This window comes from Anguilla anguilla, chromosome 8, assembly GCF_013347855.1.
Source record: "Anguilla anguilla isolate fAngAng1 chromosome 8, fAngAng1.pri, whole genome shotgun sequence".
Lineage (NCBI taxonomy): Eukaryota > Metazoa > Chordata > Actinopteri > Anguilliformes > Anguillidae > Anguilla > Anguilla anguilla.
Window position 1 is genome coordinate 33,036,115 of NC_049208.1, and position 27,166 is coordinate 33,063,280.

At 42.5% G+C, this 27,166-nt stretch overlaps 1 protein-coding gene across 6 annotated transcripts in view; it reads left to right on the plus strand.

The window, feature by feature from the left end:
• The window catches only part of LOC118233440 (regulating synaptic membrane exocytosis protein 2-like), a 162,811-nt gene that overhangs the window by 19,138 nt on the left and 116,507 nt on the right, over positions 1-27,166 (plus strand). For all 6 annotated transcript variants that reach the window (XM_035429222.1, XM_035429224.1, XM_035429223.1 and 3 more), the window contains exons 3-7: positions 4,008-4,040; positions 4,726-4,812; positions 8,075-8,285; positions 11,246-11,257; positions 16,553-16,830. In XM_035429222.1, the coding sequence (XP_035285113.1) occupies positions 4,008-4,040; positions 4,726-4,812; positions 8,075-8,285; positions 11,246-11,257; positions 16,553-16,830 (621 nt within the window). The remainder of the gene's footprint in view (positions 1-4,007; positions 4,041-4,725; positions 4,813-8,074; positions 8,286-11,245; positions 11,258-16,552; positions 16,831-27,166) is intronic.

Sequence of the window (27,166 nt, forward strand, 5' to 3'; positions counted from 1 at the left end):
GGGTCCTTTGTGGCTGAAATGGGGGTTCTGGACCTGTTAGTCAGAACGGTTCGGGCCAGGGGGTGGGGATCTCTCTACGCTGTGCGTTCAGTCCCATATGAACACAGAGCCGGGGAGCTCCTGCACGGTGCTTGATGAGCAGGTGGTAATTACTGCGTTATTTATAAAGCTCTGTGGTGCGTATGGGCCCGGGGCACTCTTGCAGTTCCCAGCGTCACCTTATGTTACGCGAGGCTCTACATGACACGCAGCTCCAGAGAGGACCCGCGTGTTCAGGAGAGAGAGACATCTGAGCAGCCCACCTCCCCCCCACCCCCCTAAATAATAACTCCAAACAGTGGGAGGAGGAACAGATGCTGTGCAGAAGACTGGGGGGGTCATCTTTCTTAAGTCTCAAGAATTAAATATTTAACATCAGCACAGCCAATAAGGAAAGCACCCAGCTGATATTGCAATTCAGGTCATGTCATGTGTTTTGGAGTGAACTGAAATAAATTAAAGGGATGAGGAAACTGAATTAAAATTGAATTATTGGAGTTGACCCCGACCTGCTATGTTTTACTTTGTCTATGTTCAAAAAGGGGCCTGGAAGGTTGTTTGTTTTTGTTTATTTTACTTGTGAAAGTCCCATGTAATACTGAGTGTTTGCTTCATACACACAGAATCTGGGGGTTCAACATAACACCACATACTGTATATCAGGTGGCCTAGTCCCTTAAGTCACTTAGTTTGTGACTTTGATTCCAGATAAGAACAGTGAACATTTCAGCCAATATTTAATCAAGTGTCAAAACCCACCCAAAACCAATAATAATAATAATAATAATAATAATAGTAACTTTTCGTTTCCTCTCGTAATATATATTTGGTGATTTTTGTTTTAGCACCCCCTTGTGGACATATTTAGTTTCTGCGCCAGCCTTCACTCGTCAGGCCACTCTTAACCATTCCTTCCCGCGCGCAGAGAGCAGCCACATTAATTAATTACATTACGGAGTCCTCCCAAATCCCCTGCTCCAGGAGACGGGTGCTTGTGTAACTGATGCGATGTCTGTGCGGCAGGGCACACGCCGGCTTTGGCGCTTTTCACCTGAGAGTTCCGGTCTTCCGGTATGCAGCGCTGAGCAACTGCGAGTGGAGGTTTATATATGGGTGTCTCATCAGATGTTTAATGAAAGATTATGGCTTTAGAAATGAAAATGTACGGGGCACATTGTCTGTACTGTTTCCCCCCTAATCGAGTTTAACTGATTTAACAGTGACTTCTCGTTCCCAATGCGAGTGATCACAGTGCAGTGAAAACTCCATATTTAATGCCATTTGCTCCCACAATCCTCTCTCCTCTGTGTTATTTTCATACTTTCTGCGATTGGGTGTTTTGACACTGCTGACTCTATGATCTTTGCTTGTAGGGCTGTAAGAATGAAGAATTAGGGTCAAGCTGGTTGGTTGTTAATCTCATTAGAACCTCACAGTTGCTGAAGCATTGCAATAGGCAAAGCCTGTAAAATGGAGACCAATGAGCAATTTTTTTTTCTGAAATCAGAAATGCCATCCCAAAGACCTGACAGCACTTATGAAAAAAATCACATGTGAAATTTGCCTTTTCACAAACAAAATTAGAAGATTTTTGAACATGTGGTTTTTGAACAAGTTATTTTCTTGTAAGGGAGACATGTAAAATTCTAGATTCTCATTGGCCATTTGATGGTTTCACAGACTTGGTGACATTTTCTGTTCTTTATCTGAGCTGTAATTATAATCTCATCTTTCAAACTCAGTTGTTCATGACTTATAGCTGCCCTGATCTGCTTCCGAACACACAAGTCTGTTAGTAAACCCTTCAGTACAGCCCCACAGCCCCCTGACCCAAACCATCAACGCTTCTCCCAGGCCCTGACCCAAGACTGGACAATCCACAGTATTAAAAGATAAATGGCCTTTAGAAGTTATATAATTGGATTAACGATTACAAAGACTTTGTTCCTATTGGCTCTTGCTTGGACGTGTGTTAAGTCCAGGGTTTTAGTGATTACGAGAAATTTCTGTAATGAAACAATGTAAATAACAGACAGGTCTTAATTCTGCTAAGATGTCAGAGAGCATATTAGATTCCTGCGTATGCCGTATTACTAAAGCCTCTTCAAACATAGATATAGAATTTGAATCCACTAGAGGGCAGTGTGCTTAAGCATGCACTCAAAACATTTTCAAGCTCTCGTTATGCACCATGTGAACGTGCGGCGTTAAAAAGATTATATTTACTAAGATCCATCCATCCATTATCTATACCTCGTAAGGGTTATGGGAGGTGCTGGAGCCTATCCCAGCATGCATTGGGCAGGAGGCATGAGTACACCCTGGGCAGTTCAATGGCAGACACACGATTTACTCACACGCACACTCATACCTAGGGACAATTTAGACTATCCAATTCACCTAACCTGCATGTCTTTGGAATGTGGGAGGAAATCGGAGTACCCAGAGGAAACCCATGCAGACATGGGGAGAACATGCAAACTTCACCCACAAAGGCCACAAAGATTTATAGGTCAAATTAATGCAATTGTGCAATACCCTGTGCTATAAGTTATACCTTTTTACATCGTAGGAAGTATTGCAAAGCTTTCTGTTGCAACCTTCTCTTCCCCTTTACAGGAGTAGTAAGGGGATCGGCCTTATGGAAACGTATTTGTTGGAATCGAGCAGTCTATTTCAGTCACCATTCATAAGAGCGAAGATGAGGAATAGGTTTGGCAGGTGCGTTAGCGCCAGCTCGTTTCGCACCTCTTCCTCCGTCCCTGCGATCGTGACCCGGTACCAAGGCAACCACCGCGCCCAAATATGGGCAAGGGAGCTTGATCTGAGGGACTGGGCAGAATGGGTGTTTGGAGAGAACGTGGAAGAGAGGGGAGAAACGGCACGGCCGGTGATTGGAAAGGAGCCATGACTAACGGTCTGTCCTGCACTCCCCAGCCGCGTAAGTGGCTGAGCTTGTCTTCTGAGTGACAGGTCGTGGGGCGAGGTGCTTCGTCTCGTGTGTCGTGTGTGGGCACAACTGAAATCTTCAGCAAAGCTCGGTTTCACTGTGCCGTTTTTTTCCTGAGATGGGGAGCTGCATGCTGGTGACATTGATCAAACTGGGCTTTAGTTTTACGTTGAGCTATCGTGCTATTACTGGACTTTTGACCTTTTTAAACAGCGTTTTTTTGCATTCGTCTGAACAGTAATATGAATTACATATTGTTTTTCAGAAACGGATGACAGTTTTGGCCCTTTGACAGATTGACTGATTATACTGCCCCTAGGCCTCCTCCACCTTCCTAATGTTTTAAGGCAGTCATTTTAACCAATTTGCTCATATGACTGTATGTTGCTGGAATTAAACTAGTATTGTTGTGTGATACATACACTGAATGAAGTTATTGATTAGTTGGGCAATGCAAAGGTCTGTGTCCCTCTGTGCTATGATATCCATCTCCCGTGCTGCTGAGTTTCTCTGGCGGATAAACAATAGCCAGCTGACAGTATTGCTGTACGGTTGTCTTTGTCCGATAATGCTGCTGGTTGAGTAACAGTCAGATCCTTCCCGGCGTGGCCCAGAGGAGAATTCTTAGGGTCATATTAGCCGTAAGCCAGGTCCTCTGTATGTTTGTGTTTCATTTTTTCATTCCGCTTACTTTGTGTTGCAAACGTAGAACCCTCCCTTCCGCCAATCAGACATCGCCGTGGCAGCCATTTCACCAGACAGCAGAAGCGACGACAGCCACAGAATGAGTCATTTGATTTCAGTCATCGTCCTTAATGTCATAATTATGATTTACACTATCATTGTTTTTGCTGTTGTCTTCTTCATCGTCATTGTCATTGTCATTGCCATGCAATTGTCTTTGTCAAGTTCACGTCACCATGACTACTGTTGTTATTATTTATTGCCTTTTTCAGTTGTTTTGTTCATCATTTTTTGCCTTTTGTGTGCACTGAGCTGTGCAAACTTATCTTTCTAGGGACAAAGAAGAACAAAAGCCTCAGCCAGCACAGTAAGTAACTTATTACCCAGAGTGCTCTAGGCTTTGACACTTCTTCCTGTCGCACTGCCCCCTTTCCCCCCCACCTCGTGCTTTCTGTAGCCTCCTCTCTATTGGGGGGGTGTTGTTTCCTCCCCCTGATATGTCAGAGGGCTTTCCCCTGATGTGCCATGTGCTTCCTGATTGGCTTGTAAGAGAGCTGTACACCGCCTCTTATTTCATCCAAGGGCGAGCTGGATGCATCTATTCTCTGCTGTCTGCTTTCTGAACAGTATGAAAAAAATGACACAAAAACTGAATAAAAGCTCAGATCTTTAACACTGTTTCTCTGTTCACGCCCCCTTTCGACATTCCTACTGGCTGATTTTTGTGGCAGTTCCCATCTCCATTGGCTGTAGCTTCCCTGCTTGGTGGTTCTGTTCCTGTTCTTATGCTGAATATCTCTGTGGTTGTGGTCGTCGCTGTTATTGCTGTTTTCTCTTATCGCTGACAGTGCCTGCTAGTGTCCTGAACCAACACTGCTATGATTCATGTCTCTGCAATCATAATGACCTGTTGCTGCCGACAGCGCTGCCCGTGTCCTAGCTAATGATTACTGATCCGAGACCTGCGGTCTCGCACAATGACAAGAGCTGGCCTAGGTGTCTGTTGTGTGTTCTGTTGGTTGTTCAGTCACATTATTTGCTTATTTGAACAGGTGGTTTCCCTTTAGTGGGATCACTGAGCTGGTTAATAACGTTCTACAGCCCCAGCAAAAATCCCAAAATGAGAAGGATCCTGATACGTAAGTATAGTAAGATTCCCTGAGTCAATCTGCCCGATGCTCCCCCTAGTGGCTAAACATACTCTGCCATCCGGGGGGGGGGGGTGGCACAGTATGTTTAGATTTACTAGTCACCCTGTAGTCTATAGTTTGTGTTGAACTTTGGCCCTTTGATCTATTTCCTAGCAAATCTTACAGTCTGTGTAGTCTACATGTATTTATTTGTTATTGTCAGAAATCAACCTCTTTTCCCTGTGGTAGCTCTTTTCACATAAAACATCTTTGAAAGGTAGAAACACTCATTTAAAAAAAGGTTTAAATGAGGTTTTAAGTGAAAGCACTGGACAAAGCTGGAAACATACAGAAGCTTATAAGTTCCTGATGTGCAATTCAATGCAAAAGACAAATGTTGAAAAGTCAGCTGAGTTTATGACTTGAAATTAGCACAGGTATCATTTTAAACTCTTAACGCTAATTCCAAATGCATGTCAATGGAGCACCAAGCTGCTTTCTCCCTGCTCACTCTAACATCAGGACTCTGTATACAGCAGTTCCGATTGGCTAAAAGAGACAGCAACTGCCTATCACAACCTTTCCTTTATGTTTACTATTCAAAAAGGCATTTCTCAAGGCAAGAGCCCCAGTATGACATAAAGCTATATCAATGGCCTTTTTAATGTCCTGAATCCTGATCTGTTATTTCAACCCCCAGTTTAAAATTGGTGTTCACTCAGTGTCACAAAAATGCCTTCCTATCAACATCAGACCATTATGTCTGAAAGTAAAGGCTTTTTAAACACACTCAGGCATCAATATGCCTTTAAGAGGCTGCTCTGGTACACGCTCTGGAACGCTGTACATTTCAGTCATGTGACATTTTCCCTGGCATGTTGAGTGTAGCAGTACCATAGCACAGTAGATTTTAGAATGAGAGGGTGTTGGATTTGGGGTTTGGGGTTGAGGATAGGCTTTGGTATCCCATGTCTGTCAGCAAGATACATGGATAATGATCCTCTTTTATAGAAGAGAAAAGAAGGATTCTTCTCTCTGGATGACAAGCTGTCTGTAGATATACCGGTCCTGTCAGCAGGGACATGGCACTACAGGGCTCACCTGTATGAGCAGCCAAACAGTCACACTGAATCAGAGATTGTCTGTGTCAAGCCAGTTTTTATTTCCTCATGGGTTAGTCAGCTGGCGTCCTGCAACCATGCTGTCAGCATGAAGGTGTTCTTAAGTCTCCACTTTGCTTGCAATCTCCTCCGGTAGCCTGTAATTCATCTTAAGTCCACTAGGTGCCCATGTAGATACTGCTAGATTTTTTAAAGACAATACAAGGCAGTTAGCTATGAAACAGGCTTGATTATTCAATAAAGAGAGGGCAGTCATAATAAGTTGGGTACAGTCCAGCAAAACAACTCTAACTAAATGCATTTTGCTAAATTATTCTATTGTCAAAGCAACCTGTCAAGGAACTCTTGTTCTAAGGAATTTGCACTCAATTACCATTAATTAAATACACAATTGTGAAGGTTCAGGTAACTGGAAATAAGATTTTTAATGATTGCATAACAGGTGGTTCGATGAGTAGCAGCACCTTGCTCGTGGAAGAGTGTATTACAGGCTAAAACCTTTAGTTGGCGAAAACCCTTGGCCTTAGTTATTAATCGCACATAGAATTTGATAATAGTACTTGTCTTTCTTAACAGAAAATGTCACAGAAGTCCTGCAGGGGGCCAGTTTTAAAGAAGGCTGTTTGTGAGGCCCGTTGGAACAGGTTGCTGTATGTTTGTCATTTCTGACCTGACAATAAAGTCCATTCTCTCCACATCCAAAGAAGCCAGGTTGATTAATTTGTTGATTGTTTCATGTTGATAATCTGAGAGGGATTTACTGCGTTTCACTGTTTACATAATTACTGGATGCGACATCATGCTTCAATGAGTGTGCTTGTCCTGTTGTCATTGAAATGTGATTTCAGTTCGTACTCTTAACTATTCATAATCTGTTATTTTTATACTTAGCTAAGTGCTTGTGACATGGTTAATTCAGCCACTGTCTGGGAACAGTACAGCAAAGGACAACAGCGTTAGCATTTTTCAAGCACCTCCAGTATGGAGTTGGCTTGGTATAGTAGCTAGCCCAAGTCTTGTTTTTTTAATATTTTAAAATTAAATTTAGATTTTACTACATTTTACTAAAGTCGTTTATCAATAAAATACTAGAATAAAAAATATATCACAAAATAATCACAAAACAAAAAAATCAACCTCTTCATTTTCCCCATGATAATAGTAGCTGCTGAGACTAGTTGGAGAAAAAAATCTTGGTTGATCTTTTCAACCGCATGTGCCTTTGATTTACATTCACTCTTCAACTGGGATACTTGCGAATACTACTGAAAGACCTGCTACATTCTGCCTAGTTACATATTACTGAAAGCCTTGGTGGCTTCTCAGTCCTGCTGTGTGTGTCCGTGTGTGTGTGTCATTTTTGTTGTGTGTGTGTGTGTGTGTATGAGTGTGTGCGTTAATTTCAAGTGTGATTTACAAATAAATTGTCTATCTTGACAAAGATTGCCGCGTTAATGTTTGTGATTATTTAGCTTACTAAACTGTTTTTATGAAGGAAAACATTTAATTGTGCCAAATTAAGAACAAATATTGGTTGAATCCAGGCCTAGGTGTCAATAGTTGATTATTGAGTCATAGCAAATTAACTGGAAACAATAAGTGAAGAGGTGAGAGAGGTTAAAGGGCGCTAATAAAGACCAGGAAAGGTCCACCAAATGCAAACAATGTGGGAGGATTCTGGGTCCTTCCTGTTTGGTTGCCAAGCTGTTTGGCACTGCTTTTAAAGACAGTGCTGAGTCCTGGTGCCACCACATCCAATTGGGTACATTTATTTCTCAAGAAAATCATCTCTCTTAAAGAGTCTTGCGGTTACCATAGTCTTGAGTTTTTAATTCACAATTATGGCAGCACTTATAAAGGCCATCGTGAGTGGTTCTTTGAGAGAATATTTCCAGGTCAAGGGTTTTGATGACATGTCCATACAACTGTTGTAAGTTGTTATGCTTAGTTATGTTATGTACAATCAACATTTTGACAGAAAATACATTTTTTTCATTTGTGAAATCAAGAATTTTCAGAGACCAGCTCTACGTATTCTTTAATGGCAGTCATTTTTCCAATGGTCAGGACAGGATTAGGTGAACAGGAAGAGGAAGTTCACCTTTGACATTTTGCCCCTCCGTGACCTTTTTTTTGTTTGCTACCTGCAGGAAATTGCACCAGCAGTTTGAAATGTACAAGGACCAGGTGAAGAAGATTGGAGAAGAAGCACAGCTGACGCAGGAGCAGAAGGGGGACACGCCCACCTGCGGGATCTGCCACAAGACCAAGTTTGCCGACGGCTGCGGCCACATCTGTTCATATTGCCAAACTAAATTCTGTGCGCGGTGTGGAGGTCGCGTGGCTCTGCGGTCAAATAAGGTGCGTCTCTCCGCTCTCTGTCCCTGTTCTGACATGTTCAGACTTCCATTCCCCCTTTCCTGGTCTGTAGAGGTCTTGCACTTTGCCTGGTTTCTGTTTGACTTCTGTTTCACTCGCTAATCCCAGACTGAGATTTTTTTGATGGATGTTGTTCTACATCCGTGGCTGTTCGGTATGGTTAATATTTTCAATACTTTTAAGTGTGTGCATTTTCAGTGTGTTGAGTATTTACAAAAGTGTACAACATGTCAACATGTCATGTTCGGTCTGCGTGTTTTCAGTATTAACAGGATGTTCAGTCTTTCCAAGTGCAAGGCGTTGTCAATGCGTTCAGTATTGACAATTTATGCTGTTTGTCAGGGTGATAGATAATTGTCTGTGCATTCAGTATGGTTGATACAGTATGCACTGCATTTGTCGTTGTATTCAGTATTGTAGATGTTTGTTTTGTCTTTGTGTTCAGTATTTGTCAGGTTCTGTGTTTTTTTGCTGTGTATTCAGTGGTATCATGGTGTTCAGAATTGTTAGTGTGTTCAGTGGTGTTTACAGTGTTGTCAATGTGTGTGGTGTTTCTTGGTTAGTTCAATGTTACCAGGGTGTTCATGTGGCTCTGTTAAAAAGGTGTCGAGTTAATCTAATCTAATTCAGTTTATTAAATGGTTCTGTTAAATATCTATTATTGTATTTTTTTTTAGAAGCCCCAAACCTTTAGGCAATGAACTGACGAAGGAGAGCTTGATATTTTGAGTTTGTGCTGACAGGGTTTCCATTGAATTTATCTGTTTTGACATCTGGAATGTAGCGTCTTATAGTATAGGGTCTTATCAAATAGGGTTTATGTTTATTACCATTCATATATAATTGAGAAGAGCAGCTTTTCATATCCATGGCATGATGAAAATGACACATTCCTGGGATGGGGACATTCTACTACAAATATTACGGTGCATTTTACCGTTTCCAGTTATTTTGTGGCTTTTTAAGTTAGTGATATTATCCAATTAAGTGAAAATCCTTTGAGAAAAAAGAAAATCAGATATAGTTTTTACTATGACCTGAAAAATTATATCAACCTCTTTACTCACCCCCATTTTCTCATTTAGAGGCAGGATCTACCTTAATAAGGACTCATTATTTTAAAGATGATGCTATACTAAATGGGAATCGGTTGCCAGTTCAGGTGTCCCGAAAAAACCACAAAACTTGCATGAGCCAAACGTGGACGCACTTATTTGGCATTGCACCATATACACTGTCAACTCAAAAGACCACTGATATGTAAGGCAATGAAAAGTATATATTTTCAAATGTATTCACACTGTACTATCTGTATGTGCACCCCTCAATTGCCTGCTAGTCAGTTATTGTTTCATTGACTGTAGGCAAACAGTACTACAGGAGGAATGATGCTGGCTGGAGGAGAGTTGTATGTATTGACAGCAGGTTATGTAGAGTGTCATTAGGAGGTACCTTGTCTGACATAGACCCATCACAGTCCTGGCAGCTCAAAGCTGACTGTCCTGTCACTGCACACTCCCAGTCACAGTCGACTAGTGACAAGGCAGTTGAGACCAGGCTGCTGGCAGGCCAGACCTGGCTACTAGCTGAGCCATTTGAGAGCCCCAGTACATTACATTACAGTGACTAAACAGATTCTCTGATTCAGAGTGACTCACAAATATAGGGAACATCCATGTAAGCCTCGATATACGAACGTGTGACATCACCAAGAAGGCATTAATTGGTTGTAGACCTATATATTTTTGTGCCTTACAATACAATTAGTATTGTAAAGAAAAGTAAATGCCACTATACAGCTTACCTTGCTATGCAGAGCTGTATCTACAATATTGTTATAATAGAAGGAAATCCAAAAAGGAAGTGGATAGCGAAGGAGTTTCAGGGGAGCCATGGTGCAGTCTGAAGAAGTGGGTGTTCAGTCTACATTGGCAGATATGGAGGGTTTCTGCAGTCCCGACCTCAGTGGAAAGTGCATTCCACCACTAGGGGGCCAGAACAGACAGACACAGATGTGAGAGGGAAGTGCAAGCGCACAGGGAAAAGCCAAATTACCTTTGTCATTTTACTGTGCGCCCAAATTATTTAAACTTCACATTTGCAGCAAATATGATCAAGCCACTGTGGTATGAAAAGATTTCATGGCAACATATAAATGATAAGAAGACCATCACTATCTTCCTCCCATCCTTTAATTCTCTGTAAGTTTATAATTTTATGTCAGGGGGCGAATTATCATACATCTACAACAGCCTGAACATGTCTGGTGTATGTAGCTCAGATCTTACATGAATGAATGAATGAATTAATCATTGAATATATATAGCACTTTTCCGAATGCTCAAAGTAATTTACAATGCTGAGTGGGAACTTACTTCACCCACCACCAACGGCCACGAAGGCCAACAAACGATATGTGAGAGTGGCATCCAACACAGATGTTTATAATGCGACTATTCATTATTTTGCTTTGTTTTCTCATTAAGTTGAGAACAAATTAAGGTCTCATCTGTGTCACTTCTTGTTTCACCGACTGTTTGCTGGAACTGAATGTGATTCAGCCATTCATATTGTGCTGAAACCACTTTTTATTTAGTATGCTGAGCAGCCACAAGGGGGAGCCAGTCGCCTGAAATTGAATCACACTCGAGTTCTCTCCACCTGCTTCCAACATGCACTGTTTATCTTGCTGCAACCCTGCACAATATAACTATTCTGTGTTCCTGCTTGTACTTTAACACACACTTGAGTGAATTTAATATCACGTACTCATGAAATGCTCGAGTACTTAATATGGTCCTGTCTGAGCATTTGCTTTGGATGTGTGCTGTTGTTACAGTCTGTTATGTGTAAATCTGTGCTAATCTCACATGCACTCTCCTCTTTCCTCCCCTCCCCTCCCCTCTCTCTGCTGCATTTGTGCCTTCTTGGACTTGCAACAGGAGGACAAAGTGGTTAGCATTCCCTCTTTATTTTATTTTCCATTTTGTAGATGTGCTTGTTTATGAATGTGCTTTTTCCTAGTTCGTGTTGAATGTCATGCACAGCTAGAAAAAGTCACAGTGTTTATGTCATATCTGACAGAGGGAAATATGTGGACTGTACAGTAAAACTGCATTGCAAAACTTCCAATTAGCTGGAAAAATTGAAGCAGACATAATTATCATTGAAATTCTACTTCTGATGCTTACACCAGATTATTAGACCAGAGATTCTGATTATAGATTTGACCAAAGATAATGTTGCAACAGAAAACAACAATGCAAAAAGTCTACTGTAAGTATAGCGTGCGACAAGACAGTGTGATTCCACCAAAAAAGGAACCATATGCAGTTATGGATAGAAGTCTTTTTGGCTTATATCTTGCCAGGGCTGCACTGGCAAATACAGGTCATAGCAATAGAGTCAGATCAGTAACAGTGATCAATCCTCCAAACTGATCCCTTTAGTGAACAAATGACCTCATAAGGAAAACAACCAATCAGATGCAATTTGATTGATATTTTGCTTTAGGGCGTGCTGAGCATCTCAGACAGTGAAAAGCACTGGTCTTACTCATAATGCAGGCTGCTTAATGAGCACCAGCAAGGGAGGCTGTGCTAAGAGCTTGCACCAGCAGGATGACACCGACACCCCTGTATCTGTGTCGGGTTGCTGTGTGGCTGACCCTGAGGGCAGCGGGCTGTGGATCTGGTTGCCCTGCAGTGCTGGGCGATTCTTCAGACCTGCATGCAATGCTCACCTGGTACAGTGTTCACCTGGACCCGTAGGTGTGAACGCTGAGCCAGGGCATGGGCTGGCTGTCTTTACCTGGCCATATGTCACATGATATGTTTCAGCTTCCTCTGTAATATGTCAGTATGCTGAATAGTGTCAGCATTGCATTTGCATTTCAAAGGTATTCCAAAAGTATTCCACCCCACTGTGGAAACAAAACATTTATGGTGCTTTTATGTAGCTTTTATGGGTTTACAAAATCAAATCTATCACATGGATTTTATAGACTTTATTTTATTGAAACTATTCAACCAAGGACAGGTTTAAGTTATTTATAAATCCCTGAGATTCTACCAAGTTTGGCAAATGGCTTGATTATAGTTAATATTATTATATAGTTATTATTATAGTCAATCTTAGAATGACTACATAAACATACAGCTTAGTATGCTGTATACCTGTTAGTGCTGTTGACATAAAAAACAACAACTGTTTGTTGTTTAATAAATAAACAAAATAACAAATGAACGGCAAAAAATTTGTTTAGAAGAACCTACCTCTGGTAAAAGCTGATTCTACTGAAGAATATATGTTTGACCTTTAACTTGTTATCTATGACCTATGCTACACTGTACATTGTCTGTAGTCAATATATTCCTGACCTCTAAAAAGTATGAAGTGGTAAGTCTGTGTGTATTTTCTCCCCGTAAGAATCCTCCCTGGCCTTTTATTACGGTGGTAGGTGCAGAATGTCACGCCTTGCTTTTCTTTTAGCTCTGTTGGGGTAGTTTGGCACCATAGGGTATGTTCTGCATTCTTAATGAGCTACGTGCCGTTGCTGTGGGTGGCTCAATAAATAATGAAAGGATAGCTTGCAATAGAGTCCTGAAGAAAAACACGATAACTCTCTTTGCTCTTTCGATCACTGCTAATTATTTTACGGACATAACTACCGCGTTCATTTTGTTAGTTCCGTTAATTATTTATATCTTCTGGCTGTAAGTTAAGTGCTCTAGGTGGTTGATGACCTGGCATTGATGCTGATTTTCAATAATATATTTGCTATAGTTTTTGGCTTGGCCTGACTGAAGAGGAGCGATCGCATCAACATAGGCTGCTGCGTGTGGCTGGACCGGCTGATGTTAGCCTGGCATGGAGCTGTCCATGGTGCTGGAAGCCGGTCTCCCTGCGTTTTGCCGAGATCATACACAAGACAGTTGATTGTGGTTTTTAGCAGACACGTTGCCCCCACCAATATCATGCCTCACACAAACAGTGTGGCTAAGCTGGCTCAAAACAATAGAAACTTTTTTTTTGTTTGTTTTCTGTTTTGATTAATAGTTTTTGTGTATATAATTGGATTTATATACAATTATTTATATAAAGATCATAGAAACCCCCATTCTTGTCTATTCTAAAGGGTCTGTAAAGCGGATACATATTCCTGTTCAAAATATGTGCACAATAATGCCCTGCTGTCCTGTTACAGGCCAGTTGGTCTCACCTGAAAAAACTGATGTGGCAGGCAGTCAGAAGAAGCTCCTCTCTTCTCTGTAGCTCATACAAATGTTCCTGTGTCTTGTGGTGTTTTCCTTCTCATCAATGCTCCTGAGTTTAGCTGCTTAGCTTTGTAACTCTGGGGAAAGTAAGAGGTGCTGTGTCCTTGTCTAACTGATACACACCAACATTAGAGGCACATTAAATTCAAATGACCCAGGTGTTTGCGCGTGTGTGTGCGTGCGTGTGTGTGCGTGTGTGTTGTTGTTGTTGTTGCATGTACTGTATGATCTCATTGTTGTTTTCTTATTGTCAGCTAGGTTTAGACCATTACCACCTTGTAAGGACAAGCCAAACTGATATAGTATAATACAAAAAATGATCAATTTCATATAGTTTCTCCTTTCTCAATATGTCTAATAATAGAACAAAAGTAGACATAAATATGGAAAATCAGTATTCCTGCAAACATGTCATCCCCTGCATAATGTGTTTTTTCAGGTTTATACAAGGTCTCTGGGAGGTTCTGCAGTAGTCTCACTCAGTAGAAAATATCATTAGATTCTGCAGTGACTACTGTTATCCACAAGAGGGAAATCTATTTCCAGATTTAAACTTTTGACTAATGGCAGCTTTGTGCATAATGTTCTGCATAATGAGCAAAGAATGCATGGTATGTGTGCACATTTGTGGTGTGTGTATAGCAGTATGACGTGTGTGTAGCAGTGTGGTATGTGTGCATTGGTGTAGCGTGTGCATTAGTGTAGCAGTGTGTGTAGCAGTGTGGGATATATACATGCAGAAGTGTGGTACATACGTGCAGGGGTGTGGTATTTGGCAGCAGAGAGAGTGGCTGTGTGGTGTGCATGCAGCACTTCGTCATAAGCGTAGTGTGGCTCTGTGCAGGTGCAGCGATGTGGGGAATGTGCAGAAATGGGGTGCATGCGCAAATTGTGGTGTACAAAAGGACTGTTTCCTTCCCAGAACGTGGCAGGTTCATGTCCCAAGTGGAGCGCTGCTGTTGTACCCTTGGGCAAGGTACTTAACCTGAATTGCCGCAGTACCCAGTTATATAAATGGATACCATGGAGCATTAAATGAAAGCAGCATAAGTCACTCTGGGTAAGGGCATCTGCTAAACAAAAAAAGAATGAAAAAACAATTATATTCACTGATAAAAGGAACGATTCAGAGACTGACAGTTTGCCTAATTGTCGCTGGGCTGATAATAGAAGAATTACCCACAATCCTGGCTTTATGCTGATTGTACTGTACTTGCGAGATGTAAGTAGGTCAATGCTGTTTCCATACAGTCAGTCAGCGAGGGAAGGGACCTCTGCTAAGGAAAGGGGGATTTTGCTGTGGTTGCAAAGCTCGGTTTTCTGGTCCTGAATTGGCCTGATCTGTTATTTGTCTGCGTGGGTAGACCATTGCCTTGGACATCAGAGATAACCTTGGTAAAACGGTAATTGTTTAGTTTTTTTGCCCTGCAGTGCTATTGCATCTGAATACAGATGTTTTATCTGTGTATAGATATAAATTTATTCCCTTCTAGTTTAACTGCGTTACTGCACACATCGAATCTGGAATGTACAAAACAAACACGCTTTAATATGCTGGGTTTTTCTGATCATAGGTGTGTTTAAGGTGAAAGCCACAGCTCTTGCTTTCCCCCTGCATGTGGTGTGCTAGTTTTTCCTGACGCTTATGCGAAATGCGGTAGCACAGATTTTCCTTCTGTAAGGCATGGATGTTGTTGATTGCCAGGTTTTTCAAGTGAGTATTATGATGCTGTGTGTGCGTGTTTGTGTGTGTGAGAGAGAGAGAGAGAGAGAGAGAGAGATAGACAGAGAGAGAAATCCTCAGAAACAATGGTGACTCAGCAGCCAACCCCCCACCATCGCGCTCCCTACCTTTCACTCTACGTGAGCCACCAAGTCATCTCCACTGCGCCTCGCTGTGATTTAGTCATAGCTCTTACTCTGTGGTGTGCTGCAAGCTGCAGCCTTGTAAGAGTGACACGTAATCTGTTCCCCCGGTGCACCTCACACAGGAGCACTGTGCGGTATGTACTCACCGGCCTGATTCCACATCAAGCCGGCCTAAATATTGCAGAGGCTACTCACAGTGAGTTTGAGTGAGGACTCATACCTACACAGCAGGCACTGTGAGGGCTTGCTGGGCAGATTTGGGAGGTATCTCTCCTCAACATCAGTGCAGTGCCACAATCACAATGGGGGCAGTTTTAATGTCAGTTGGCAGGTAACTGCATTATTTGTAAAGCCTCTGCCTGTGGCTCTGTGTTCTTCTAACGTATGGTAGAAAGACACGGCTATTCCAAGCTACAGGACAGGGCCTAAACGGGTTTCCTGCAGGGAATACATAGACTTCAAAATGCATCAGGATGTTTCATAGTAAACAGTTTCTGCTCCTTTACGGCAGTGTCATTATGTGCAGTCATAACAACGGGGATCAAGCAATGTCTTCTCCCCTCTTTCAGTGTGAGTGTCGTTAGGGGCAGTTGCGTGCTGAATTATAATGGGATCAGAAAGTTTTAGGTTTGAAATTTTGGTGTGGAACTCTTTTAGCAACATGCAAGGCCTTTAGCCAATATTGTTTCTGTATACGGCTGCATAGTATTCATAATCTTCACAATGTGAGAGAAATTAGTCTGCAAAGCATAATATCATCAGGGTCACCCTTTTATGTCCAAAAATGTAATTTTCGGGAATAAGAAAACTGTTGGTTTTTTCACTTAACAATGTAGCATTGTGGGTGAGTCAAACAGGATTCCAGGTCCTGAGTTATTAAATATTTGGAGCAGAACTGGATGAGAATTTTAGAAATTACCAGAAATAGATATAGAATGTTTTTACCTGACATCAGCAATATGCTTTGTAGTCTCCTTTCTCCAGATTAAATAATGAAAACGTATCTGATAGTGGGTTGAAGTAATAAAAAGTGTAAAGTGTACTGTCTTTAATGAGGTGTCAAAATAGCATGGTATTCTAACGCCTCCTCTGCTTCATGCGTAGGTAATGTGGGTATGCAATTTGTGCCGAAAACAACAAGAAATCCTCACCAAGTCGGGTGCCTGGTTCTACGGCGGCCCCAACTCATCCCAGCAGCCAGGCGGCGCTGACGGGGCCCGGGGACGCCGGCACGAGGAGGCCCCCCAGGAGAAGAGGGCCAAGCTGCAGGGCCCGTCCCCCGACCTGTCCGACAAAAGCAGACCTTACGGGCTCCCCCGGCAGGAGTCCCTCCGAAACGGTTCAGGGCTGAGGCATTCGGGTCCAGGAGACGGGCCTGACGGGTGAGTCTCTGCCTGGTCTTTGTTCTCGCTGCTGCTGGTAGTGGAGGGTTCTGGGGATTGGAGTCACAGAGAATAGATACTTTTGTTCAGTGAAAGTTCTATGCATCTTTTGTGCTGACTTCATTTAAAGTGGTGAAGACTGTAGTCACATGTGTTTGTGTAATTGGAGGCCAGCAGCCATGGTCTGATTGGGCCAGCTGTTCTACTGGAGTTTCCCTAAATGAGTTTACCTAGTTTCCCCTCTCCCTCTCTTTTTAGGGCAGCTAGTAGAGGTTAGGCTATGTGGAGAGCAGTGGACCAAATGTGCAGTGGTGGTGAAATCAGGCACATTTTGTCCCTGTATCTTTAGCCACAGATGTTCTATGTACAAACTGAACGACCAGGTTCAGCATTGGTTTTTGTATTGGAAAATGGGTCTGTGTTAAAAAGAAAACTTTTGGAGTTGGATATTGAGTTGCTTCCTATATGAAATGGACTATGACATGTGTTGATTTGATCTGACATTGCAAATGTGTGGCAAAAATGCGGGACAATGTCTGCGTGGGTTGTCCTGTAAATCCTCTCCAGTTGTGCCTGGTGAGGCTGTAATGACCAAAAGATGGCCTGACTGGGCTGTGGTGATGTATGGACAGAGCCAACCGCTGCTGACAGCAGTGGGGAGAAAGGACATATGAAATGGGCTCAGGTATTAGATTCCTGCTGATCTGGGATCCACGCATGCCTCCCATGTGGTGCTGGGCACCCTTTGATATTGAGCTGTGGGCACCAGATGCCCCAATGGGGACATGCTCCCCTCCTGTGCTCTGTGGGGCCCCTCTTTCAGCAGGGAGCAGGGGATTGTGGGCCATGAGTCACAGCATCTGCTGTGACGCTGATCTGGTGTGCTGTTGGGCTCCTGGGACACTGTCAGTCACCAACCCCCCCCCCCCCCCCCCCCGTCCCCATCTTCGGCCTGGCCCAGAGCGAACCCCTTTCCCCCCCCCCCAACTCACTCCCCCTCCAAAAACAACCTTCTTTCCTCTCAGAGTGGAGAGGCATCTCAGGACATTCCGACACTGCGTTTAACGGTTTAGAGGAGATAAGTGCGAGGAATGCTGTTCCCTCTTTAGCGTATGCACCGCTTATCTATAAGAGCACCTGACAGGAAGTGTGCGAAGACTTAATGATGACGTCAGCAGCAGTGAGTCTGTGCTCTGCTGCCGTGGCTGTACTGTACAGTACTGCATTGTACACCACATCGCTTTGCAAAAATCATGCATCATCCCGTCAGCCTCCCTAAAAGGACTTTGACCAATCAGCACTTCCAGCCTTTTCGAGCTTCAGCTACCCATCATCCAGGAAATCAGTACATTAAATTATTTACCAAACGGAGGCTGCAGAGCACTGGATGAGAATAGAAGCATTTACTTATCCCGGTTGACAGTACAAGGTTTCTATTTTGGATACAATCAATTTATAGTGCTTGATATTTCCGGAATGTTTAGGGTACGGTACCTGGTACGAGAACAATGCACCCTACAGAATGTTCAAATTAAAAGTCCAGCCCTTTCCGTGTCATTCATTATGACTAGCATCATGTTCGTGTAGTGCAGGTACGGTAATCTGCAGAGGTCTCTGGGCCAATGGAAGGAGGTCCGTGTGACTGAGAGTCTCAATCTGAGAGAAGCATGTGGTCTTTGACATTCACAGCTGCAGCATCTGTTTCTCTCTGCTCCACTGAGAGCGGGTGATGATGAGGATGTACTGTAGACTGTGCTGAAGTTGTAGCATGACAAGCATGGCCCTTCACGTTCACATCCGCATGGATTCTGCCTCAGGCGGGACAGCAGTTTTGAGGGGGTTACTCAACATGGCTGACTGAAACCTTCTCAGATTTTGTACAGGATTAAAAAGTGAGCAGTTAAAAGTAGAGAGGTTGCATAATAGCATGTACTTACTGTAGTGCTGTAGATTTCATTAAAGCTGGTATTGTAAGTGTAATTTTTCTCCTGCCGAGCAATATTGTAAAATGGAAAAAGGAAAAATTACAGATTTCAGCCCTTGAGCAGATGCTGTTAAATACATTTTATATTTGTTGTGTATATTTTGATGGCTGAGGAGTTATTTCAACATATTATATAAACTGTGTGAGAGGCAGTATTGGATGTAGGCTGCGCTTTCAAGAAATTCTGAAGACTGATGCTTAGCACTACGCTCTATGGCCATTTCTGCTTAAGACATCAGATTTATAATCAATTCACTGAAGTAACAACAAATGTCGTTAGAAGAGGGATCTGCTAGTGATTTCTGATTAAATTATCTGGAATGGCTGTGCTCTCTGTACTTACTGAAATATAATCACAACTTTTAATATGTTGCTGCCCCTCCCGCCAGATTAATCCCAGGTCCTGAAGGAACCACAGCAACATTTTAGCTAAAAGTGACAGGGACCATCTATCTTAGGCTCATATGATGCTGCTCATTGAGGTAATGGTATTCACATACGTTGAAACCCTCTGTTGTTATTGCTTATGAGAGCTAATGGTTAACAGCAAGATGCGAATAAAATCTTGACAACAGAATTGCACCCCCTGTGTGTGTGAGAGAGAGAGAGAGAGAGAGAGAGAGAGAGAGAGAGAGAGAGAGAGAGAGAGAGAGAGAGAGAGACTATGTGCGTTAAGCTGGGAGAAATACAGGTTATGTGTGTGGAAGCTATCCTTTATGTTCCAGTAGGGATGCTTCAGAAAAGACGCCTCGCTACCGACATCCCCCATCCTCCTCCCCTCCCTCCTCCTTGTTTTTTCTTTCCTCTGTGAGGAGATCTTGCAACAGTCAGGCGGAAGGCTAACCCTGCATCTAATCGTCTCAGGCTAAGTTTCGAGTATAATGACTGAACACTTAAGAATCAACTGCTGCGCATTCAATTATCGTTTTTTACCTGTATCCGGAAAAATATGGAACTTAACTGGCGCGTCAACGTTTAACATCGCTAAAGAGTTAACTGGATCCGTAGGACACGTGGATGTGTTGTATTTTTGTGGATGAAACGCCGTAAGGAAAAGGCTAAAGGAGAAAGGGAGGTATAGAAAATGCAGTTTGAGACATTGCGTCAGTTTTGTAGCTCTGTTTTTTCTCATTTCAACGGGGCTCTCTCTGCACCTCAGAATATCCTGCAGACAGAGCTATTGGAGCAGGCGCTAAGCAACATCGGGTGAGTGATGCATTTGAAAGAACAAGTGATTTATGAAGGGGCTTCCCCGTTGGCAGATCAGCGGCGTGTTCATGCTCGAGGGGTCCGTTTATTGATCGCCAGCCTTTGAGGAGTCATATCGGGAAAATGCAACTGAGAAAAGCTTCGGTGAGCAAATGGAAAGATCGTGAAGGTGGGGGGTGGAGGGGTGCAAGGTTGAGAGCTGTTTTAATGCTTAAAATGATCACATTAAGCATGTACACAGGGAAAGACGTATTTTAGTATTGGTGCTTTATTGGTTGTATGGTTTAATTTAGTTGAGCAGCTGCCTTCGTGGGAAAGCAGCTATAATTACGCAGTAAGCGACACCATAGACATCCAAGCCAAACCTCTGCATCGCGTTAAGTTATATAAAACCCTATTTAGCTCGTGCGTTTGTGTGCTTTTCTCGGTGGCAACTTGTAAAAGAATCGAATTCCTCTGACCAGTGGTCATTGTCGTCATTGAATCGTTATTTAAATCCATTAGATGACGACCAAACATAATATTGTGCCTAATTAGAAATATATCGTCTGTTTTTATTTTTTTTTAATCCAAATGAATAGCTTCTAAAATGCAGTGAATAGAAGGAGGAAAACTAGTCAGCCTGCAACATCAGGCAAAATCGTTTCCAGCCCCTGAGCAGCGAGATGTACAGTACTGTAAGAGGAAATGCATTTTGAGTTAATGCTGTTTAGAAAATGTGCCATTAGTCAGAATGAAGGTTCCTCTCATGTCGGCTATGTAGGTATGTATGTGCGTGCGTGCGAATTTTGTGGCATTCTGGTTTGCTTATCAGTTATCACGTCACTATTGGGGGTTTTCTCAATAGTCGTCCAGGCCTGTCAAAAGTACATTGTGCACGCTCAGTCAAATAAAATTATTATTATTAAGAATAAGAATATATGGCTATGAAATCATGGCCTCTGCGATTTGATTGGATGATTTGTTTGTATATCTGCTGCTGTCTGCTTTAAAAATGGTAGGATATAAAGATAACCTGGCTGTTTTTTCCACTTTTAATGTCTTCATTATATTAATTCTGATTCTAGTATGGGTAGCCTATCTCAAGCCTTGATATGGAAAATGTGTTGGTTAAAAAGGAAGCCCTGCATTGTAACTTATAAGCCATTTTAGTGGACCGCACAGTGCATGGTATGTAGGGACAGTGTAGTACCCCCCCCCCCCCCCCCCACACACACACACACACATCCATACATGACTCAGAGAGGGATGCTGTGTTTCTGTGCCTCTGAGGAATCTGTACCCCTCACAGTGGCTTTTCTATAGATGTTTCTATAGATGATGGCTTCTAATGTCTGTTCATCCAAACAGTGATTATTAGTATTTCTGAAAACATCTAACCACCGTTTTATGGAAAATAGCATGTTAGCGCATTGTAGACAATCTACTGTATGTATGTACAATACATGACCAAAAGTATGTGGACACCTGATGTCCAACATCTCATACAAAATTATAGGTATTAATATAGAGTTGGTCCACTGTTTGCTGCTATCTCCACTCTTCTGGGAAGGCTTTTTGCTAGATGTTGGAGCATTGCTGCATGGATTTTTTTCCATTCAGCCAGAAGAGCATTAGTGAGGTTGCGCACTGATTGGACAATTAGGCCTGGCTCCCAGTTGGCTTTCCAATTGATTCTAAAGGTGTTAGATGGGGTTGAGGTCAGGGCTCTATGAAGGCCAGTGTTCTTCCACACCATTCTTGACAAAGCAATTTCTATATGGTCTTCACTGTGTGCCTGGGGGCATTGACATGCTGAAACAGGAAAGGGCCTTCCCAAACAGTTGGGGAAGCATGGAATTGTCTGTGTGATGATTCTGTCCAGAATGTGATTGTATGCTGTAGCATTACTGTAAGATGTGCCTTCACTGGACCTAGGGGGTTTAGCCCAAACCACGAAACACTGCCCCAGACAAAGGGGTGTCCAGATACTTTTGGTCATATAGTGTATGTATGTAAGTATGTACAGACGGGTGACAAATTGAAGGAAAAACGTGAATAAATGAGTGGAGATACATACATGCAGATGGTTTCATGTAGGTGTAGTGCACAATACAATTAAGCAACTAATATCCTATCATGATCTGTAACATGTATGAAAATGCTGAGCGGGCCCAGTTGACTTCAATTTTGGATCAAGAAGGCAAGAGGAAAATATCTAAGTAACTTTGAAAGAGGTTTATTATTGGGGCACAGATGGTAGGTGCTTTAGTCATAAAGACTGCTCCACTGGCTAGTGTTTCAATAGCAGCAGTGACTAAAGTGACATCTGCATTTAGATCTATGGGAAAGACATCAGTTAATAGGGTCGGAACTTGTGGTTGAAAGTGCAAATTTGATGACTGTGACACTCATGCATTAGTGTGATATGTAAGGCAAAACAGAAGAATTAGCTCTTACTCGGGTGACTGAGAATATGAATGTAGGACGTGATCAGACTTTGTCAGCAAAAACAGTCCGTCAACAACTACATAGAGAAGGATATTACAGCAGGGTTGCAGCACATAAACCCCTCATTACAAAGACAAATGCACATTTGAGAATGCCATGGTGCAAAAACCATAGGCACTGCTCTATAGAGATGTGAAAAAGTGATATGGTCAGATGAGTCATCCTTCACTATATTCTAAACCAGTGGGCGAGTGCATGCGTGGTATACACCGAGAGAACAGCACAGGCCTGAATGCTTGACTCTTACAGCGAGGGGGTCGGTGGCTCTGTTATGCTGTAGGCATTTTCCTGGCATTTGTCACCCGTCTGTATGCATGTGTGCATGCGCATGCCTTGTACTACAGCAGAGTGTCAGCTCTAATAAATGTGTTGTCTAAACAGTTGCAAATGGTTAAAAGAAGCCTTTTAGCTTTTCACCCCTGGTGCAGCTGAAAATTTTTACTCCTTGTGAAAATTTTGGCAGATATTTATATTTAATATTTTTATATTTTTCTTTACAAATACTTTATGTGGTCAAAATCTGTTATGCTTATCAAAGACTGGGTTGATTGATTTTTCTTTTTTAGCCGGCCTTTCATTTTAATTCATAGATAGGTTGGAATTCAAAAACGTGTTTCAAAAATAAAATGTTCTGTGCTTCCAGCATATATGAAACATCACTGGTTTACTTTTTTGGAACAAATAATATCCCCTCAGTGGTTTTCTCCTGTATTTAGATCCACCAAATGTGTTTTTAAGTCTCTATATTAGGAGCAGTGCAGCTGAAATATGTGCAGTTCTCCCATACATACACCCTTAACCCAGCCAGTATTTTCCCCACTGCAGGCTACACAGTACTACATGACAGATAGCAACAGTCAGCAGGGGCATATCTGTCCACAACTGGGAGTCTGTCATGTTACAACCTGGTCTAGGTCAGACTGTAGCAGGAGAATAAAGTATAAGGGTGGTGAGTGGGAAATGGTTAATGGGAAGGATAACTGAAGACCGACCGACAACTCTGGTTTTTATCAACTCCGTAGCCCCAACCGAGATTTGCATTGATGAAATGAAACGCCATTCAAATTTTAGCCGACTCCTGTCTTGACGTCATCCCTACTTTTCAGTTCTAATTCATCCTAGTGATACTGGCAAAGAGATGCTCTGAAATGTTTTCCAACTTGGCTAGACCAGTAAACCAAGTATGAACAACAAGATGTAGATCTTCACTAAGATCTTCTGTACTATGTGGTACAGTATAAAGCAGTTTAGTTTTGTCCATGGTGTCTTTTTTAGTACCGTGCAAAGGGTACATGCACCTTGTCAATTCTAAGTCCAACACCTGCTAGAATGCTGATACCTGCTATAGGCTGACAATGCTGTTTTCAGCTCTCTGACATGTTTCCTGTTCACTAGGTCACCGGTGAACAGGAAGTGACAACACAATACATCTTCATTAAGATATTGTCTACAATGTGGTATGAAGCATTTTAATTTTATGAATGGGTGTTTTTTAAAATAAAAAAGATAAATACGTCAAAATACGTTTTCTTAAAGATTGCCAAAACGGGATTGACCTCCCTGCCCTGGCAAAATGAAGCCAGTGGTTTCCTCCGGGTTACAGCCAGCCAGTCAAATTAAAGCAGAATATGAATGTCGCAATTGTTGGCGGCCTATGGAATTTTTTTTGAGATGTGTGTGGCCAGTGCATAGAGGCTGGGTTCTAGCTGTCCTGACTCCTGGCCTGACATCGCTTAACAAGTGACAGCAAGGTGTGTTGCAGCTGTGTTAGGTGTCACTGCCACTGTGCTTTTGAGCCACAGAACTTATGAGCAAGGATACCGATCAAAAGGGTTTCTGATGGAGCTGCAGCTCACTGGAAGGTGGAACAGCATCATATCTGGAATAGCCTATCACTGGTTTTCTGTAGTAGTTATCCAAAAAAAATAATAATGATAATTGTGTCAGTGGTACTAGTGGTGATTCTCTTCTTTATTTATGAAACAGAAACATCTGTGATGGGGCTGTGGGTTTGTGTTTCAGTAGGGCTATAACTTACTTTCTCTGGCATGGCTTCTTAGTAAGGACTAAAGACACAAGCGTGGATTTACATGCGTTATTGTGCCAGCATTTGATGATGAGTTACCTGGGAGACTGTGGGAGTTGTCCTGGCCTGTCTCTCCTTTCCCAGGATGTGAATGTTCTGCCAGGTGGCACCATTCAGCCCAAAATGCAGGGAGGACAAAAATCTCTCTCAAAAACCTCAAAAATCTCTCCAGAGTCTGGAGGTGACCATTTTAAACACAGGCCCACGTACTGTATGAAATAAAATGGCAAGACACATTTGTTTTAAATAAAAATAGCCCACTCTATAATTGTAGAAACAGTATAATTAGTCATTTGTTTGGTTGTAGAATGCTGATATATACACTCCTACTCAAACTAATCATTGATTTGTGTTGGGAGTCGCATTTATTTTAGCGTATAAATGGTTGCAAACACTGTGCATAATTCGGGCCAGTTCTTGATGTCATTAACAAGGTTTTGCATCTTTCCGAACATATGGGTCGGGCACGCGTGTGCGGCGCTGCAGCTGTCTCTGCGGCCGTCCGTGAATACAGTTATAGGAGAGAAGCCCACCGAGTCCGCCCGCCACCACAATGCGCCTCTAACAGCCCTCGTGACCGAGGCCCTTGTTCCTGTTCCGGCCCTTTCCGGGGTTCTCTCCGTGCGTTACGCCGCTAATGGCACGGGCTGTTATGTAGGGCTGCGCGTGCATTATGCATGCGTTTCGGCAGAGGTCCTGATGGCGTGGCAGCGGCCGCGCTCTGAAGCCCTGGACCGTGCAGGGGGGCGCGGCACGCCGTGCGCTCGAGGTGTTCGTGTCAGGGAGGGCCCGGGTGCAGCCGAGCGGGATCGCCGGGGCGTGCGGCGGGAGTGGAAGCGCACGTTCTGTCTGCCTCAGCGCTCCCGCTAATAAACAGTCATGCAGCACGAGTACAAGTGAAGTCGGAGCATGTGCGTGTCTTATTTAAAAGCCAAAGCAGGTTCTGGGGTTAACCATAGTAAAAAAAAAAAAAGAAACAAAAAATTGATATTAAACAGAAAATGAATTAACTTGGAGATTATCCCTGCAAACTTTCTAGTCTGGAGGAGGAGGAGGACCAAAGGGGTGGGGAGGAAGCTGGATTGATTGGGGGGACAGACTCTGCAGAAATGGAAAGATAGATCACAGCTGCAGCTTCGGGGGGTCCTGCTCCTGCCTCGGCCCCAGATTAATGCTGATGTGGAAGGAAACTATGAAAAAATAAGGAGCAGCAGACCAAGGAACAACCTGAGACAAGGACCCCTGCTGTGCCCTTTGAGAGATGTTTCCACGGCTCCACAGGGTTCACCTGTACCTGCAAAGGCACACTGCACTCTCCCATTCCATCTGGGCACACTATGAGATGATAGAACCACTCAGAGGCAATTATTGAATTTGTGTTATATAAATGTATGTGTGTGTGTGCGTGCGTGTATACAGTATACATGTAACTGTATTTATGGGTGGAGATAAACATGACAGTATGTGTGATTGGCATGGCTGTACAGTATAATAGCATGCTTTGGAGCTTTGGAAGCAAGCTTTGGAGCAGATCGATGTGGGATGTTTCACGGCGTAATGTGAACGCGTCGGTGTCGCTGCAGTGAGCTGTGTGGTCAGGCACACATTAGTCTAATGTCCTCGGTTGTGGGCTGAGGGCAGTCCTGGGCTAAAGGCTAATGGTAGCTGAACAGGGTCCTGCTGTTTCTGCCTTACATTCCAGCACACATGAATGGAAAGCCCTGGCTCAGACCCTAGCTGCTTGCAAAAGTGTGTAAAAAGGTGCAAGTTCTGTTCACTGTCCTAGAGTTCCATTACTGTAAACTGCCATGGCACTGAAAAATATCAGACCAAATTTTCCCCATTTGGTTTTGAATTTTATGCAATTTTTTCATGTGATTTTTGTGAATCATAAGAATTGGGGTGTTGAGTCCAGTGATTCTGGTGGGTTTTTTAATTGTATCATTCTGTCAGACTAAATTGATGTCTGAATTTCAGAGAAGATACCATTTCTTAAAAATACATAGTTACAAATACAATACAAAAATACAAATACACAATTAAAAGTCATTTCTAGACTGTTCACAACTGTAATAAAATAATAATAATAATATTATCATTTAAAAAGTGACAATGCAATTTACAAAGAAGAATATGAAAATCTTATTAAAATTTCCACAAATTTTGTAAGAATTTTAATTGATATCAAGTCTTCCTATGACCTTCTTAAGCATTTCTTTTAATAGTCACACACGTCTTCTTGTGAAACCAGGTGACCAAGAATAAACAATGGCACTTATTGTAGTGGAGTGTTCATAAAATTAAGCATCACTCTGATTTACCGGCTTATGTGACTGTAAGTCACACATGATATCAGTTGGTGTGCAATGAGTATTTGGTTGTGTGCATATACCTTATATACTTACAATTTGCCAGTGAGTTACATGTGTAGCTGTTGTTTGGCACTGAAGGTTAAGCTTGCTTCTGGGACAGTCTGCTATTGATAGATTTGTATAGGTATAAGTGTACTATAAAGAACGATAATTTCTGTTAATGCATGCTTTAGGACTTCATGGACATTTTACAGA